Source organism: Megalobrama amblycephala, unplaced genomic scaffold (genome assembly GCF_018812025.1).
Source record: "Megalobrama amblycephala isolate DHTTF-2021 unplaced genomic scaffold, ASM1881202v1 scaffold613, whole genome shotgun sequence".
Lineage (NCBI taxonomy): Eukaryota > Metazoa > Chordata > Actinopteri > Cypriniformes > Xenocyprididae > Megalobrama > Megalobrama amblycephala.
The window spans coordinates 4,572-21,055 of record NW_025953520.1 but is presented as its reverse complement, the minus strand read 5'-3'; the positions used below and the strand labels follow the sequence as shown (position 1 = coordinate 21,055).

At 37.5% G+C, this 16,484-nt stretch overlaps 1 protein-coding gene across 1 annotated transcript; it reads left to right on the top strand.

The window, feature by feature from the left end:
• The first annotated feature begins 1,061 nt into the window (after positions 1–1,061).
• LOC125262131 lies at positions 1,062–14,835 on the top strand. Its single transcript, XM_048180687.1, has 17 exons — positions 1,062–1,254; positions 1,413–1,506; positions 2,086–2,231; positions 2,459–2,515; positions 3,002–3,076; positions 3,531–3,599; positions 3,709–3,762; positions 4,685–4,753; positions 4,861–4,914; positions 7,106–7,174; positions 7,275–7,334; positions 10,362–10,430; positions 10,523–10,576; positions 11,629–11,688; positions 11,795–12,009; positions 14,035–14,194; positions 14,699–14,835. Exons 1-17 carry the CDS (start codon positions 1,062–1,064, stop codon positions 14,794–14,796), a joined length of 1,596 nt encoding a protein of 531 aa, XP_048036644.1. The 3' UTR covers positions 14,797–14,835.
• Positions 14,836–16,484: the final 1,649 nt, after the last annotated feature.

Here is a 16,484-nt window from a genome sequence, read left to right as displayed (position 1 = left end):
GATGGGTCCTCTCACTTGTAGGCTGTCGGGATTTCAAATAAACACATTAACAGAAAGGTTAGTGAATGCTCAGAGAAGCGTGCCCATGGAGTTCGCAAGGAAACCAAGGGCACTGAGGGAAATTGACAGGTGGAAGGCAACAGAGTTCAGGCAGTTTTTACTGTATACCGGACCTGTTATGTTGAAAGATCTCCTTACCACAGAGGTGTACAAAAACTTCTTGCTGCTTTTTGTGGGAATCTTCATCCTGTGCAACAACAGTCTGATGGAAGATTACTGTGATTATGCCAATGACATACTGGTTCTCTTCGTCAATCACTTCGGTCAACTGTATGGGCCACAATTCCTGTCCTATAATGCACACTGCCTTGTACATCTTGCAGATGATGCAAAAAAGCATGGCGTGCTAGACAACTTCAGTGCTTTCAAGTATGAGAATCACCTGAACAAACTCAAAAGACTTCTGAGGAAACCAACATGCCCTCTGAGTCAAATAATAAAAAGATTCTCAGAGATGCAAAGAAGCTGCAAAAAACCTCACAAAACCAGGCCACATCTGCTCAAAAAGCAGCATGCAACTGGTCCTCTACCTGCATCCTTTCATGAAGCGACACAGTATAAAGAGTTAAGGACAAGCCCTTACACTCTTAAACTGGACCGGGCAAACAGTCACGTTTACATCAGTGGCAAAGTTGCAAAGCTGCAAAATATCATTTCATTCAGGGATGAAATTTATGTAGCTTACAGTTCATTCAACCATCAGGAATCTTTTTTTGACTATCCCCTGCCATCCTCTACACTCGGCATTTATTTAGTTGACGATCTCTCAACCACCGTCGAGTTCTGCAAATTTGAGGAAATAGAGAACAAAATTTTTCTTGTCCCATATCTACGCCATTTTGTTGCAATTCCACTTTTACATACAGATTAATTCTTTATCAGCACTTTTTGTTCCATAGTTTATGCATTTGAATTACATAGTTGAATTTATCGAATTTAATACACAATATGGGTTTCAGGCTGGCAGTTCTTAAAAAAAAAAAAAGAAAAAAAAAAGAAAAATGTACCTAATAGTGGAGTTTGAGGGAGAAGGGACGACTGGACCAGTTGCCAAGTCCTGGTATGCTGACGGATACTCTTGGTGGCCACCATATAAAGACATTGACAGGCTGTTAAAGAGTGTTAAAATCATGGAGACACCACAGCCAGAGAAGGGGTGGACCCGGCATAAAACAAGAATCCTGCACGAGTCAGGTAAGAGTAAATTATACTGTAAATTAAACATGATCTTGCCCAGCATACCTGCATTTCATTTTTCAGAATCTTTGTACATTTATCTATACTGTAAAATGTGGTCTCACATAAAGCTTTAATAAACAAAATTGAAACCGTACCTGCATTTCTTTTTTCAGCATCTTTTCACAATGTAGCCAACAACTGGAAGAAGGCCAGTTATACATCCGACATAAATTCAGAACCTGAAATTGCTGGAAAAAGGATTCCAAAGTAAGTCCTCATAAAAGACAAAGAAATGTTTTGAAAAACACATGAAAATGCCATATACTTTCGTTTCAACCACCTTTAACATAGTTCAACTGAATATTTAAATTATTGAATAACAGCTTCAGTATGATTGTTACAGGTTTTAAAGTGTTAGTTCGCTCAGAAATGAAATTTCTGCGATCAAGTACTCACCCTCAAGTCGTTTCAAACCTGCAAGACTTTCGTTCATCTTCTGAACATAAATTATGTTGATGTCTACGCTCAGACATCAACGCAACTACCACCTCAAGGCCCAGAAAGGTAGTAAAGACATAGTTAAAATAGTCTATGTGACTAGTGGTTCAACCACAATTTTATGAAGTGATGAGAACCCTTTTTCTGAGCAAGATGTCATCAAAAATATTTTCATTTGTGTTCTGAAGATGAACAAAGGTCTTACAGTAAATTATGAAAATTATTCAATTTGGGTGAACTATCCCTTTAAGAAATAAAGCAAAATGTTTTTAGTCCATTTATGAGTATTTGCTATCACACAAGGGGCAATTAATGTGTGCAGTTGTACTTTTTTCTCTGTGTTCCTAGAAAGAAACTGTGCTCCAACCACATCTACTCATCGGATGATGAGGCACCAGAACAACCACCTCTTAAAAAAAGAAAAAGTGCAGACAAAGAAAGTCTTCCACCAGCACCAAAGCCTCCTTCAATTCCAAAACGCACAAAGAAAAAAGGTAATGGAAAATAAATTTAAAAACATGCAATGGTAATAAAATGAATGCTATGAATAACAATACACATTCCATTTAAACTCAACCAGAGGTTGCTTTTTTTTTTAATTTTTAAAATCTAGGTAATTCTCAAATCTGGTTGATTTTACACAGAATGGCCCAGTATGAAATAAGTAAGATTAAAAGTGCATAACAGCCAGAATACAAAAAATAAATTTCCCTTTTATCAGGTCCTGTTGTGCAACCTCAGGTTTTGCAGAGCAGAGCTGTAAACTCTTTAAGCAACTGTAAGTCTGAAGATCTCTTATCTTTAATCATTTTAATTGTTCTATCCACATCTACAATGATTATTTAAAGCTACAACTATGTCAGCGGTTCTTAATCCTGTTTGTCACACATTTTGTGACATCTCTTAACACATCTCTTATCACTTCAGACATTTGTGCTATTCAACCGTGGATTTCACAGGATCCACCATGATTCCAGTTCCAAGGGAGCATATATTTTCCATTCAAAGGACATTAAAGTGCATAAGACATCCCTTTAAATTGTATTTATTCATAGAGTTATATTACGTCACACTTCTCTAGTTTCATCAGGCAGTGGCGTTGCGCAAATCCGTGAATGAATGTTCCTAATTGAACTAAACTTTAACAGATTTCCTGTGCAGGAAAAGAATTAAGAACCGCTGAATTAAATAACTGTTGAAACATACAGCTGCAGAACTGTAGCTATCAAAATGAACATCACTAATGACCCCCGACTGTCAACAGCATTTGTCAATCAGCAACAATGTGATATGGAAGACCAACAGCAGACCTGGTGTGAGAGTCTCCCCAGCTTTCAAGGTAAATTATTAGTTGTATCTGGCTGGTGGGAATGCTCAAATGAAGTCCAACATGTGATCCAAATAATGGGTTATTTGACTCAAAGAAAGTTTTGTGAATTGTGTCATTCCTAACCCATAAACTATTTTCTAATTTCATTACTTTAAACTAAACTCATTTAAGCCTGGCTAATTTAAATATTCAAGAGCAAGACGCAAAAGAAAACTTGCGCGTGCTGTGAGAGCGCACACACACTTATTTCAGACAACGTGCAAATACCGAGTTCTCCATCAAGTCTTGCGTAGCAGTAATATTGGAGTGGAGGCTATCAATACATAGAGAAACTTCATATGCATTACTTTTACAATTATGTTTATCATCTTTAAAGTGTGCAAGTTATGGGGAAATGCCCTATTGATGGAGGAACAGTAACCTCACAATTACATGTGCAACTTACACACTCCACCTTTTGCAGCTCCAGTGCGTGTTTCTCAGCCAGACCATCACGGAGACGGTTGGAGTGTTGATCCACCTAACACACAAGGTACAAGAGCACAATCAGGGATGAGGAAATCAGAAACACATTCACAGCATTTCAAACTAAATAAAATTTTTAAAACTAAATAACATAATATTTTGCGTTCAATCCATAGAGCACACCTTTTCTGTCATGAGACCCTCAGGGGACCACCTTGGACGAACGCAGAGTAAGATAAATGCACATAAATTCACTTAAGTAAATTTTACACCTCTCAGCCAAATAGGATAAAGTTAATGGAAGGGAAAAAAAAAAAAAAAAACATCAGTTCAAATTGCAATTGCAATTTTACTATTAAAGGGTTAGTTCACCCAAAATGTTCCACACCCGTAAGACCTTCGTTAATCTTCAGAACACAAATTAAGATATTTGTTGAAATCCGATGGCTCAGTGAGGCCTCCATAGGGAGAAATGGACACTTCCTCTCTCAAGATCCATAAAGGTACTAAAAACACATCTAAATCAGTTTATCTGGAGTACAGTGGTTCAATATTAATATTATGAAGTGACGAGAATATTTTTGGTGCGCCAAAAAAACAAAATAACGACTTATTTAGTGATGGCCGATTTCAAAACACTGCTTCAGAAAGCATCGAAGCATTGTGAATCAGTGTATCGAATCATTAATTGGATCGCGGTTCAAACTCGCCAAGCTGCTGAAATCATGTGACTTTGAAATGCAGATTCGACACAAAAGATTCATAACGCTCCGAATCTTCCTGAAGCAGTGTTTTGAAATCGGCCATCATTAAATAAGTCGTTATTTTGTTTTTTTGGCGCACCAAAAATATTCTCGTGGCTTTATAATATTAATATTGAACCACTGTACCCACATGAACCGATATAGATGTGTTTTTATTACATTAATGGATCTTGAGAGAGGAAGTGTCATTGCTGGCTATGAAGGCCTCACTGAGCCATCTGATTTCATCAAAAATATCTTAATTTGTGTTCTGAAGATTAACGAAGGTCTTACGGGTGTGGAACGACATGAGGGAGAGTAATACATGACAGAATTTTCATTTTTGGGTGAACTAACCCTTTAATTCGCAAATGTAACAAGTCCAACTTACCCACTCCAATTTTCTCAGCGACTGTGGGCATCTCTCAGGCAGACCATCACGGAGCCGGCTGGAGTGTTCATCCACCTAACACACAAGGTACAAGAGCATTAATTACAATAAGGAGGAGGAAACAAGAAAAGCTATTTAGAGCACTATACAGAATTTTAAACAGCATAATATCAGATGATCTTTTCAATCCATAGAGCACACCTTTTCTGTCCTGAGACCCTCAGGTGAGCACCAAGGAAGAACACAGAGTAAGTTATATTTGATCACTATTACAGAGTTGTAAAAAAACAATAAGCTTCAAGAAGCTGTGGTTTTCGGTGAATTTATAACAGCTAAGGAGATGCACACCAGTAATGTTTTTTTTCTAGTGTACGTTTATAAAAGCTACATAAATATCCTAATTGAACTAGGATATAAGTTTTAAGATATATAACTAAGGCCTAATCCTGGCTTAGCCTAAGCCCTGATTGTGAAACCGGGCCTATATCACATCGAATCATATCGCCGATACATATCATCGCGTTTTATATCGCAATCGTAATATAACGATGTATCGTTACACCCCTATTTTTAACTGTTAATGTGTTTGATTGTGTTAACTTTGATTTTCCTTACACACACAGCAAGATTTGCAGTCTAAACACTTTTTTCCAGCCCGTTTTGATTGAGAACATATAAACTGTCCTGATTATCAGCAGTTTCTAAACAATCAGATGATAGTATATGAAATAATGAAATAATTGCTTGTATTGGCTGATACATCGGTGCATCTCTAGTTGTAATTCATGTAATTCTTTGGTTTTATACTAGTGGTGCGCACAGATTAATTTTTTTCTCACATATTCTGAATGTCTTCGGCAGATTTCAAATGAGCCATTTTAATCTAGATTAATTCCAAAATTAATCTAGATTAAAATGGCTCATTTGAATTCTGCCGAAGACATTCAGAATATGCGAGATACCCAAATTGTCCCTGCGTCCCAATGTCCGTACTATCCATCCTAAATAGTATGTGAGATTAAAATAAGTGTGTCCCAAAGCATAGTATGTTGAAAAGAGTATGCCAAAAGTCCCCGGATGGTCTACTATTTCCGGTAGATTTTCAAAGTGTGGATCCGTGCACACTATAAAGGCTAATATTGCCCACAACCCATTGCGCATTGGACGAGGATTCAGTTCAGAACTACAAACACGAGTAAAAAGTGTTAAAAACTACAAAACATGACGAATATGCAAGATAGAGGCTGAGAGGCTGTTTGAGTGACTAATAATCAGTTCAACCTGATAGAAAATATTTATTTAATGTTATATGTGTTATTTTTCATCTGCAAATACCAATGTGGACTTTTATAAAGATCTGATTGGCCACTAACTTTTAAATGCATCATTATGCATTAATATGAGGAGAGTTCTCCACATGAAAGACTCGCGACTGCAGATCAACGTGCTGCATTTCTCTCTGATACGGTAGGAAATTAACTAAATGAAATGTGGAGGATGTAAGATGATTGACAGGCCAGTTTACGGTGACTGGATGCGACAGAGAGCAAAGACGCAATTGTATGACGTGATAGTATGTCCCAAAGCTTGTCTACTCTTTTGCTACACACTCAAAAGTAAGTACTTTTTGTTAACAGAAAGAGTACATACTTTTAGGGCGTAGTACAGAATTGGGACGCAGCAAATGACTAAAAGGAATCCGCCATTTTGTCCGACAAAGCAGATAGGAGTTAGAAGATTAACCTCGGTAGAGTTAAACTTTTGTATATTATATTTTGTATACTGACATCTTTCCGCGTTTGAAACAACATTGATTCTCATGTTCATTCATGTTTATTTGATGCTATAAATGGACTCGTAGTAAGAGATGATCGGTTTACGAGCCTCTTGAGCTGAGGCATTACAGCAATCTGTCACGACCATGGTCACGACACATTAAAGAGCAACAAAACGGTTTTTATTGTTTGAATTTCTTAAACTACACAGTTTTAAAGCTGGGACTTTGTTAAATATCATAAGTAACCTGCTCTGTCTTGTCTGTCGACGTGTTGTCAGTGTCCTCTTTGCTCCGTGATGCATTTATTACTGTGTGTGGCGTCACAGCGCCACGGCTTGACAGATAAAGCAACAGTAACTAAGGGGGGCAGGTCTTTGCGAAGGGTCAGTTCGGCTAGGTATACATCCGCGCTAAAATATCAGGGTGAAAGTCATCATAACTTGCGTAGAAAAGATCCAGCTCCCAACCCAACTTTGAGAATAGATTAACGGCAATATTTTTTTTAATCGTCCGATAAGAGTCTCACGTTAACGCAGCACGTTAACGCCGATAACGGCCCACCACTATTTTACACTTTTCTAAAATTTCAATTAGCAACACATTTTTCTGTGTGTTTACTTGTGTCGATAACAAGCAAATCTTACCTGCTCCACCTTTCTCAGCGACTGTGGGCATCCCTCAGCCAGACCATCACGGAGCCGGCTGGAGTGTTGATCCACCTAACACACAAGGTACAAGAGCATTAATTACAATAGGGAGGAAGAAACCAAAAACATTTCAACTTTAACAAAATCTAAAACTGTTTATTACATTATCTTTTCAAATCCACAGAGCACACCTTTTCTGTCCTGAGACCCTCAGGTGATTGTGACCACCAAGGAAGAACACAGAGTAAGAACAAAAAAAAAAAAAAAAAAACATTTTGTGCAGATATATAATACATCCAGAAAGTATTCTCAGTTACAGCCTTATTCAAAAAAGGATTAAATACATTTTTTCCCCTCAAAAATTCTACAAACAAGTGACAACATGAAAGAAGTTTGTTTGAAATCTTTGCAAATTTATTAAAAAAAAAAAAAAAAAAAAAAAAAAAAAACCACACGTGCATAAGTACAGAGGGTATGCAAAAGTGATAATACTTTTGAGTTTTATGGACGTCGCCATCTTTAATGTTATGTTGGTCACTGTTGTTATGGTTACTAGTAAGAGAATATGGGTTTGACTCTCGTTGGACGTTCATACAGACGCTACTGTGTTCCGGACGCTACTGTAAGTTGCTGTGTGAACGAGACTTTAAGACTGACACCTGTAAGTAAATGCGATTGTCAATCCCAAAAACTGACAGTGTGAATGTGGCCTTAGTCAGGGAGGTGACCAAGAACCCAATAGTCACTCTGACAGAGCTCCAGCATTTCTCTGGTGGAGCTTGAGAGGTCCTGCAAAGAAGAACGAAAGAAACTGCCCAAAAATAGGTGTGCCAAGCTTACCACATCATACTCAAAAAGACTTGAGGCTGTAATTGGTGCCAAAGGTGCTATAACAAAGTAGTGAGCAAAGGCTGTGTATACTTATGTACATGAGATTTGTTTTAATTTTTTTATTTTTAATATATTTGAAAAGATTTCAAACAAACTTCTTTCACATTGTCATGGTGGGGTATTGTTTTAATCACTTTTGGAATAAGGCTGTAACACAAAATGTGGAAAAAGTGAAGCGCTGTGAATACTTTCTGGATGTACTGTAAGTGGTAATTAGGGATGTCAATTTACACAAATACCCAAGACTGATCATTTAAATGAACTGATAGATTAATCATTAGCCTTAATACTGTGATATGTGTTTACTGCAGTGGCATATAGCCAACAGCATGACAGGGAGTGCACATGCCGCTTTTTAATCTAAATAAAGGGCTAATAGGATTGTAAAATGAGTTGATGTGATTGATCATTTATTAAATTACTTATTTTAATAATCAAATATAACTACTAATACAACGTGTCACAAACGCTGCCTCAGATGCTTGATTGTCAGAATGTGAGCTGAAAACAGTAACAAAACTCAATGAATTCACAATGATTTATTAAAGGGTTAGTTCACCCAAAAATGAAGTTTCTGTCATCAAGTACTCACCCTCATGTCAGCCGAAACCCATAAGACCTTCGTTCATCTTCAGAACACAAATTAAGATATTTTAGTTGAAATCCGATGGCTCCGTGAGGCCTCCATAGGGAGTAATGTCACTTCCTCTGTCAAGATCCATAAAGGCACTAAAACACATCTAAATCAGTTCATGTGCATACAGTGGTTTAATATTAATATTATAAAACGACGAGAATATTTTTGGTGCGCCAAAAAAAAAAAAAAAAAAAACTTATATAGTGATGGCCGATTTCAAAACACTGCTTCAGGAAGCATCGGAGCGTTATGAATCTGTGTGTCGAATCTGCAGTTCGGAGCGCCAAAGTCACGTGATTTCAGCAGTTTGGCGGGTTTGAACCGCGATCCGAATCATGATTCGACACAAAAGATTCATAACGCTCCGAAGCTTCCTCAAGCAGTGTTTTGAAATCGGCCATCATTAAATAAGTCGTTATTTTGTTTTTTTGCCGCACCAAAAATATTCTCGCCGGTTTATAATATTAATATTAAACCACTGTACTCACATGAACTGATATAGATATGTTTTTAGTACCTTTATGGATCTTGAGAGAGGAAGTGACATTACTCCCTATGGAGGCCTCACGGAGCCATCGGATTTCAACTAAAATATCTTAATTTGTGTTCTGAAGATGAATGAAGGTCTTACGGGTGTGGAACGGCATGAGGGTGAGTGATTAATGACAGAATTTCCATTTTTGGGTGAACTAACCCTTTAAGGTTGAACCACTGTAGTCGTATTGACTACAGAATAGGGATGTCTCACGATTTTCGAATAATCGATTTGTTGATTTAATTATAGAATATTGAACAGGTTTCATCTTTAAAAAATCCTCAATGGTGATATGTTCATGTAAACAGAGGGTGGCGCGTGCTGCCAATAACGCACCTACAAGCTGTCAATCACGTTGTCTTACACACAAACTGTAGACTAGCGTGGCACGTAACAGAGACGTTAAAATCAATGTTCACACAAGTGCTGTGATTCAGGCTGTTCACAACGCCTGTTCTGTTATAACGCGTTTAGTCATTAGTTAATCATTCTATGGCTGGGTTAAGACAGCCTATTCCCCAATGAATTGTCCCTTTCCCTCCCTCTGTGTGTAGTGTATTATAGTAGGCCTACATGCATGTGTGTATGCAGGGGAGGGGTGCGATTTTCGAATAATATTTGAATAATTCCCAGTGATCTTCAAATATTATTTTTGTTTGAAATGCCCATCCCTACTACAGAAACCCCCAGATTTCATCAAAAAAAAATTAATTTGTGTTGCGAAGATGAACAAAGGACTTACAGGTGTAAATTTCATTTTTGGGTGAAGTAACCCTTTAAAGAGGAAAACTTCTCTCACACTTTGCGCCTGTACAGAGATCTGTCATGCCATATCAAGGAGAGTAAAAATGGACGTTTTTGTTTGAATTTTGAGAATGGACAGGGGTACGTTCAGTACACCATGAGTATCACAGTACGTACCGTACCCTAGACCAGACCAAATCTGCAGGGGGTGCCAGGAATAAATCACACTCAAATATGGACTACAACACATCCCCAGTGTGAAAACTACATTAGAGTCCTTAATGTACTCAAACTGATTTACTGACTGGAGATTGTTGGTAATGCCAGTGTAATAATGAATAAATGAACCATACTGTTATAATAAGAAGTGAACCAAAATCTGTGTTATGCTTTTCTGTTAAAATATTAGTGTTTGTTAACTTGTGTTGGTAACAAGCAAATCTTACCTGCTCCACCTTTCTCAGCGACTGTGGGCATCTCTCAGGCAGACCATCACGGAGCCGGCTATGGTGTTGATCCACCTAACACACAAGGTACAAGAGCATTAATTAGGCCTGAGGAAATCAAACACATTCACAACATTTAAACAATCTAATGCTTATAATTACATCTGTTCAATCCATAGAGCACACCTTTTCTGTCCTGAGACCCTCAGGTGACCACCAAGGAAGAGAACAGAGTATGTTACCTACAAAGTATTTTTGTACATATATTGTTTTATGCCATCATGAAAACTTAAATAAGCTGAGGCTGATAGTTTTTACTTTCCAACTCCACCATTTTCAGCTCCAGTGTGTCTCTTAAAGGGTTAGTTCACCCCAAAATGAGATTTGTCATTTATTACTCACCCTCATGTTGTTCCACACCTGTAAGACCTTCGTTCAGTACACAAATTAAGATATTTTTGATAAAATTTGAGAGATGTCAGTTCCTCCATTGATGGTCTTTGCATCTGACACTTTAACTCTTCCAAACGATCATAAAGGGCCCATTTACATCTGGTCACTTCATGCGTTTTTACAGATTGGACGATTTTAAATTGGCCACATAAATGTGTCACTGCAAAACGGATATAAATCCGATCTTCAATTCCCATGCTATATGCATATTTAATGTATTATACGTCAATGAAAGAAAAATATATGAGCTGCATTTTATTGATCATCAGCTAGCTAATTTCAGAATCAAAGACCGCAATAGGAGACAGAGCGGCATCAGCACTGGTAAGATCAATGATCAATGTTTACATGAGAGTAAAAACCTAAATTGAATCTGTTCATCATATAAAGCAATCAAGTCTTCAGACTGATAACTAATCCATATGAATTTTTCTGATCTCTTTATAAACTTTCTGAAAAGTCAAAGTGTTCATAGCAAAGGCAGTATGAAGGAACTGACAGCCCTCAGATTTCATCAAAAATATCTTAATTTGTGTTCTGAAGATGAACAAAGGTCTTACGGGTTTGGACGTCATGAGGGTGAGTAATTGAGGACATGATTTTCATTATTGGGTGAACTAACCCTTTCACCAATCCAGGTAAAAGAGTGAAACAAACAAACAAACAAAAAATGTATTAAGAGTGGGCGTCATTTCATGAAAATGTCACATTATTTAGAGTGAAATGTAACCCAGATATGTTCTTGCTAACATCCACCAAGTCAGAGGCACACATGACAATGAAAACATTGTCACAAAACATTGAAAACCTCACAGTAAATTTTTACTTACAGGTACTTCTGGTGTGAGACAGGAAAATCCAGTCTTGCGTCTGGTTCCAAATCAATGTACATGTAAGTTATTTGTTATTTATCAACTTAAAAAAAGAAAAAAAAAGAAAAATGCATTATTTTATTAATTAAAACTACATGCCAAATTAAATGTTCTTCTGTACTGCAGCTGTAGAAAGGGCCATTCTAGAAACACTAGAGAAAATGGACATGAAGATCAACCACCTGACTTCACTGGTCCAGTCTCTAGTGGGAAACAGGCGCTTTTTACCCCCAGTGGCAGTGCAAAATGATGAGGAAGATGGAATCTTTCCTCTAGCATCCACTGAGGATCTAGACCGGCTGGAGCAAAGTCTGTCAGACAGAGGATTTATGCAGAGAATGGTAAGAAATGGAATTGTCAACCTACAACTACTAAAGAAATGTAGTGTGTGTGTTTATATGCTACTTGCCAAAAGTTTGAAATCAAGATTGAAAACATTAAAGGGTTAGTTCACTCAAAAATGAAAATTCTGTCATTTACTCACCCTCATGCCGTTCCACACCCGTAAGACCTTCATTCATCTTCAGAACACAAATTAAGATATTTTTGATGAAATCCGATGGCTCAGTGAGGCCTCCATAGGGAACAATGACATTTCCTCTCTCAAGATCCATAAAGGTACTAAAAACATATTTAAATCAGTTCATGTGAGTACAGTGGTTCAATATTAATATTATAAAGCGACAAGAATATTTTTGGTGCACCAAAAAAAAAACAAAAAAACACTTATATAGTGATGGCCGATTTCAAATCACTGCTTCAGGAAGCATCGGAGCGTTATGAATCAGTGTGTCGAATCATGATTCGGATTGTGCGTCAAACTACCAAACTGCTGAAATCACGTGACTTTGGCGCTCCGAACTGCTGATTTAATACTCTGATTCATTTGTGCTCTGAATCTTCCTGAAGCAGTGTTTTGAAATCGGTCATCACTAAATAAGTCGTTATTTTGTTTTTTTGGCGCACCAAAAATATTCTCGTGGCTTTATAATATTAATATTGAACCACTGTACTCACATGAACTGATTTAGATGTGTTTTTAGTACCTTTATGGATCTTGAGAGAGGAAATGTCATTGCTGGCTATACAGGCCTCACAGAGTCATCGGATTTCAACAAAAATATCTTAATTTGTGTTCTGAAGATTAATGAAGGACTTACGGGTGTGGAACGGCATGACGGAGAGTAATACATGACAGGATTTTCATTTCTGGGTAAACTAACCCTTTAACAGTTAAAGGAACACTCCACTTTTTTTTGAAAATAGGCTCATTTTCCAACTCTCCTAGAGTTAAACAGTTGAGTTTTACCGTTTTCGAATCCATTTCATGATATTACGCAGCGCCTGTGACCTGTAGGTTTGAAAACGGTAAGTTTAGGGGAGTTGGAAAATGAGCCTTTTTTCAAAAAAGTGTTCCTTTAAATATTATTACTATTTTAAATAATTTTTCTATTTGAATATTTTGTAAATTTCATTTATTCTGATCAAAGCTTGATTTTCAACATCATTACTCCAGTCTTCAGTGTCACATGACATTCTCATAAGCCGTTTTTATGCTTGGATATTAGCAGTTACTATTGGTGATCAATTATTGGTTATGGTTCTTATTATCTACATTAAAATAGTTTTTTCCACTTCATGTTTGAGAAAACAGCGATTCTTTTTTAGGATTCTTTGATGAACAAAGTTCAAATGAACAGCATTTATTTGAAATGTAAATCTTCTGAAATGTTATAAATGTGTTTGTCATTTTTGATTTTGCTTATTAAAATTGTTACTCACCATAAACCAGGGGTCTCCAAACTCAGTCCTGGAGGGCCACTGTCCTGCAAAGTTTAGCTCTAGCTTGCCTCAACACACCTGCCTCAAAGTTTCCTTCCAGCCTAATTAGAGCTTGATGGGCTGGTTCAGGTGTTTAATTGGGGTTTGAGCTAAACTCTGCAGGACAGTGGCCCTCCAGGACCAAGTTTGCCCATTCCTGCCCTAAACTTTTGAGAGGTAGTTTATCACAGTTTCCACAAAACTATGAAGCAGCACAACTTTCAACATTAATAATAATCAGAAATGTTTCTTGAGCAGAAAATCAGCATATTAGATTGATTTCTGAAGTATCATGTGCTGCTGAAAATTCAGCTTTGCAAAGCAAGAATTGCTTTTCAAAATAGTAAACAGTTCATATGAATATTACAAAAATGTTTGCTGTTGGATTAAATTTTGTATCAAATCAATGCAATCGGTGAACATGAACAGACTTTCAAAAACATTACATAAGATTAATTCCAAACATTTGACGGGTACTAGTGTTTAGTACAGTACAGAAGAGGTCCATTTCTTTGCTAAAACGTATTTAAATGTACCTGTTGAAGGTGAACAGATTATCCATCAGCGGCGGGCCAACAATGAAAAAGACCGTCTGGAGAATCTGCACAAAGGTCTTCAGCACCAACGTCGCCCGCCAACTGAACTGGTGTGGGAGAGGTGACAAGCGGGGGATAAGGAGGACAAACGTCGGGTCACTGTTAACCGGTACGTTGTACATGCATTAGATCCAATAGGCGGGAAGTTACAGCGTTAAGTTAAGTACTTGGCAAACATGTTCATGAGTCAAACATAATCAAACATGTGGTAATACCAACAGTAAAGTGCCATTTTAAAAAATAGTTAACAAATATAATGGCTTTGTTTAACGAACCTTGGGTTAACCGATCAGTTTAAGTGTCGTTGCCCAACCACAAAAACGGGCACAACTCGCTCGTTAGGTGATTATCATGATCAACTCAATCAACATAACGTCATTTCAAGGTTATTATATAACCGATCACAGACACCACACGATTAGTATTAAAATATATTTGTTTTATACTTACCTTAAGCACATTTTCCCTCACAACTCGTCAGGACACGTGTCTTCTCCACGCAGCATCACATAGACTCGCGCAGGAAGAGAACTCGCTGATAGGCTCTCTCTTTTGGCAGATTTATTCGTTTTAAAAAATAAAGTGTTTTTGTTTGTTTGTTTTTTACATGCAGCTTCAGCCATGAGGAATCCCGTCCTGCCGTCACCAACAGAAGCAGAGGCGGAAAAATATATAAAAGATTTCCTCCGCTTGGCTCCAGGGAGGGAGTAATTGTTTATTTAATTTTATTCTTAATTTATTTAATTGTTTATTGTTTTGTTTGAATATGCCGTTATGTTAATATAGTTTTTAGAATTAATTAAAAGTTGTAATCAATATAATACGTTTTTTTTTTGCCTAATAAATATTTTTAAAACCATCAACAAATGCGTGTTTTATTGTAGGTTCAGAACAGCGTGGTTATTTAATCATGTGAGGATGTGGCTGGATTTTATGGGGGTTAATTTTATTAATGGGAGGAATCATATCTTAAAACGATGTCTGGGCTACATAAATCAGATGTCTTGCAGACGTATAAACATCTGATAAACGTCTGTAAAAGAGCGGATTGCCGACGTTCTAAATTATTAACGTCATATAGACATCGCCTAGACGTCGTTCTAACAGCTGGCAGGGACGTCTCGGCGACGTATTGCAGATGAGCAAACGCTCTAAAATATACGTCTTCCAGACGAAAATGACGACGTCGCACAGATGTCTGCACGACGTACGTGTGCTATCTGGGACCAGGTTTAAAAATGAAATATTTTTCCAACTCCTTAGTTAACAATGAGCTACATTTCGAATCCATTAGCATCTCTGTTGGGTAATTTTAATGTTAGCATATTCATTGAATCTGATTAAACGTTAGCATCTCACTCAAAATGACCAAATAGTTTCGATATTTTTCCTATTTAAAACTTGACTCTTCTGTAGTTACATCGTGTACTAAGACCGACGAATGAAAAAATTGAAAAGTTACGATTTTCTAGGCCGATATGGCTAGGAACTGTACTCTCATTCCGGCGTAATAATCAAGGAACTTTGCTGCCATACAATGGGAGCAGCAGGCGCAATGATATTATGCAGCGGCTGTGACCCCCTGTTTGCACAGGGAGCGTGCCTTTCAACCATGGAGACATTTGTGAGAGGCGCTGCGTAACCGTCTGTTCACACCGCTGCCGGCGAGAGCATCAAAGTGACAGGAAGTCATTCATTTTCAATGTGAGCCGGTGGCGAGCTCCGGCAAGAGCGGCGCGGCGCATCTTGGACGGTGAGGGCGTCGAGGAGAGTTAAAGTCAGGTCAACTTTATGGTAATAACCTATAACGCGGTTCGGCGGCAACCAATTCGATTGTAGAGGTTCTCGCTTTGAGAAGATTTCGATTGGTTGCCACAACTTGTCACTTACTTTGACCCTCTCGCTGGCGATGGTTTGAACGCACAGTACAGTGTTGTTGGCAGAGCGGCCAAGGCGAATTTTGATGCTCTCGTCGGCGGCGGTGTGAACGTGTGGTAATATCATTGCGCCTGCTGCACCCATGGTACGGCAGCAAAGGGCCGGGCTATATAGCAAAAAATAAAATCTCTTTTTTCAGAACGATAGACCGATTCACAATTTCGATTTAGTTTTTTTTTTTTTTTTTTACTGTTTAACTAGTCAACTTAAGTCAAACTTAACAACAATCAAAAAATTTCCATTCCAAGTGCACCACATATGAAGCGATCAACCTGGTGTAAATGTAAAACAATTTCTTAAATATCTTTGCATAAAATATGCCTGAAATATGAAGGCAAATGTTGTAAAACACATTACAAACTTATCTTAAACATTCTATATACTCAGAAATAATATAAAATAAGAAAAATGCTAAATATTTCAATATTTCTTAGTCAAAAAGTAATAGCAATAAATAACAC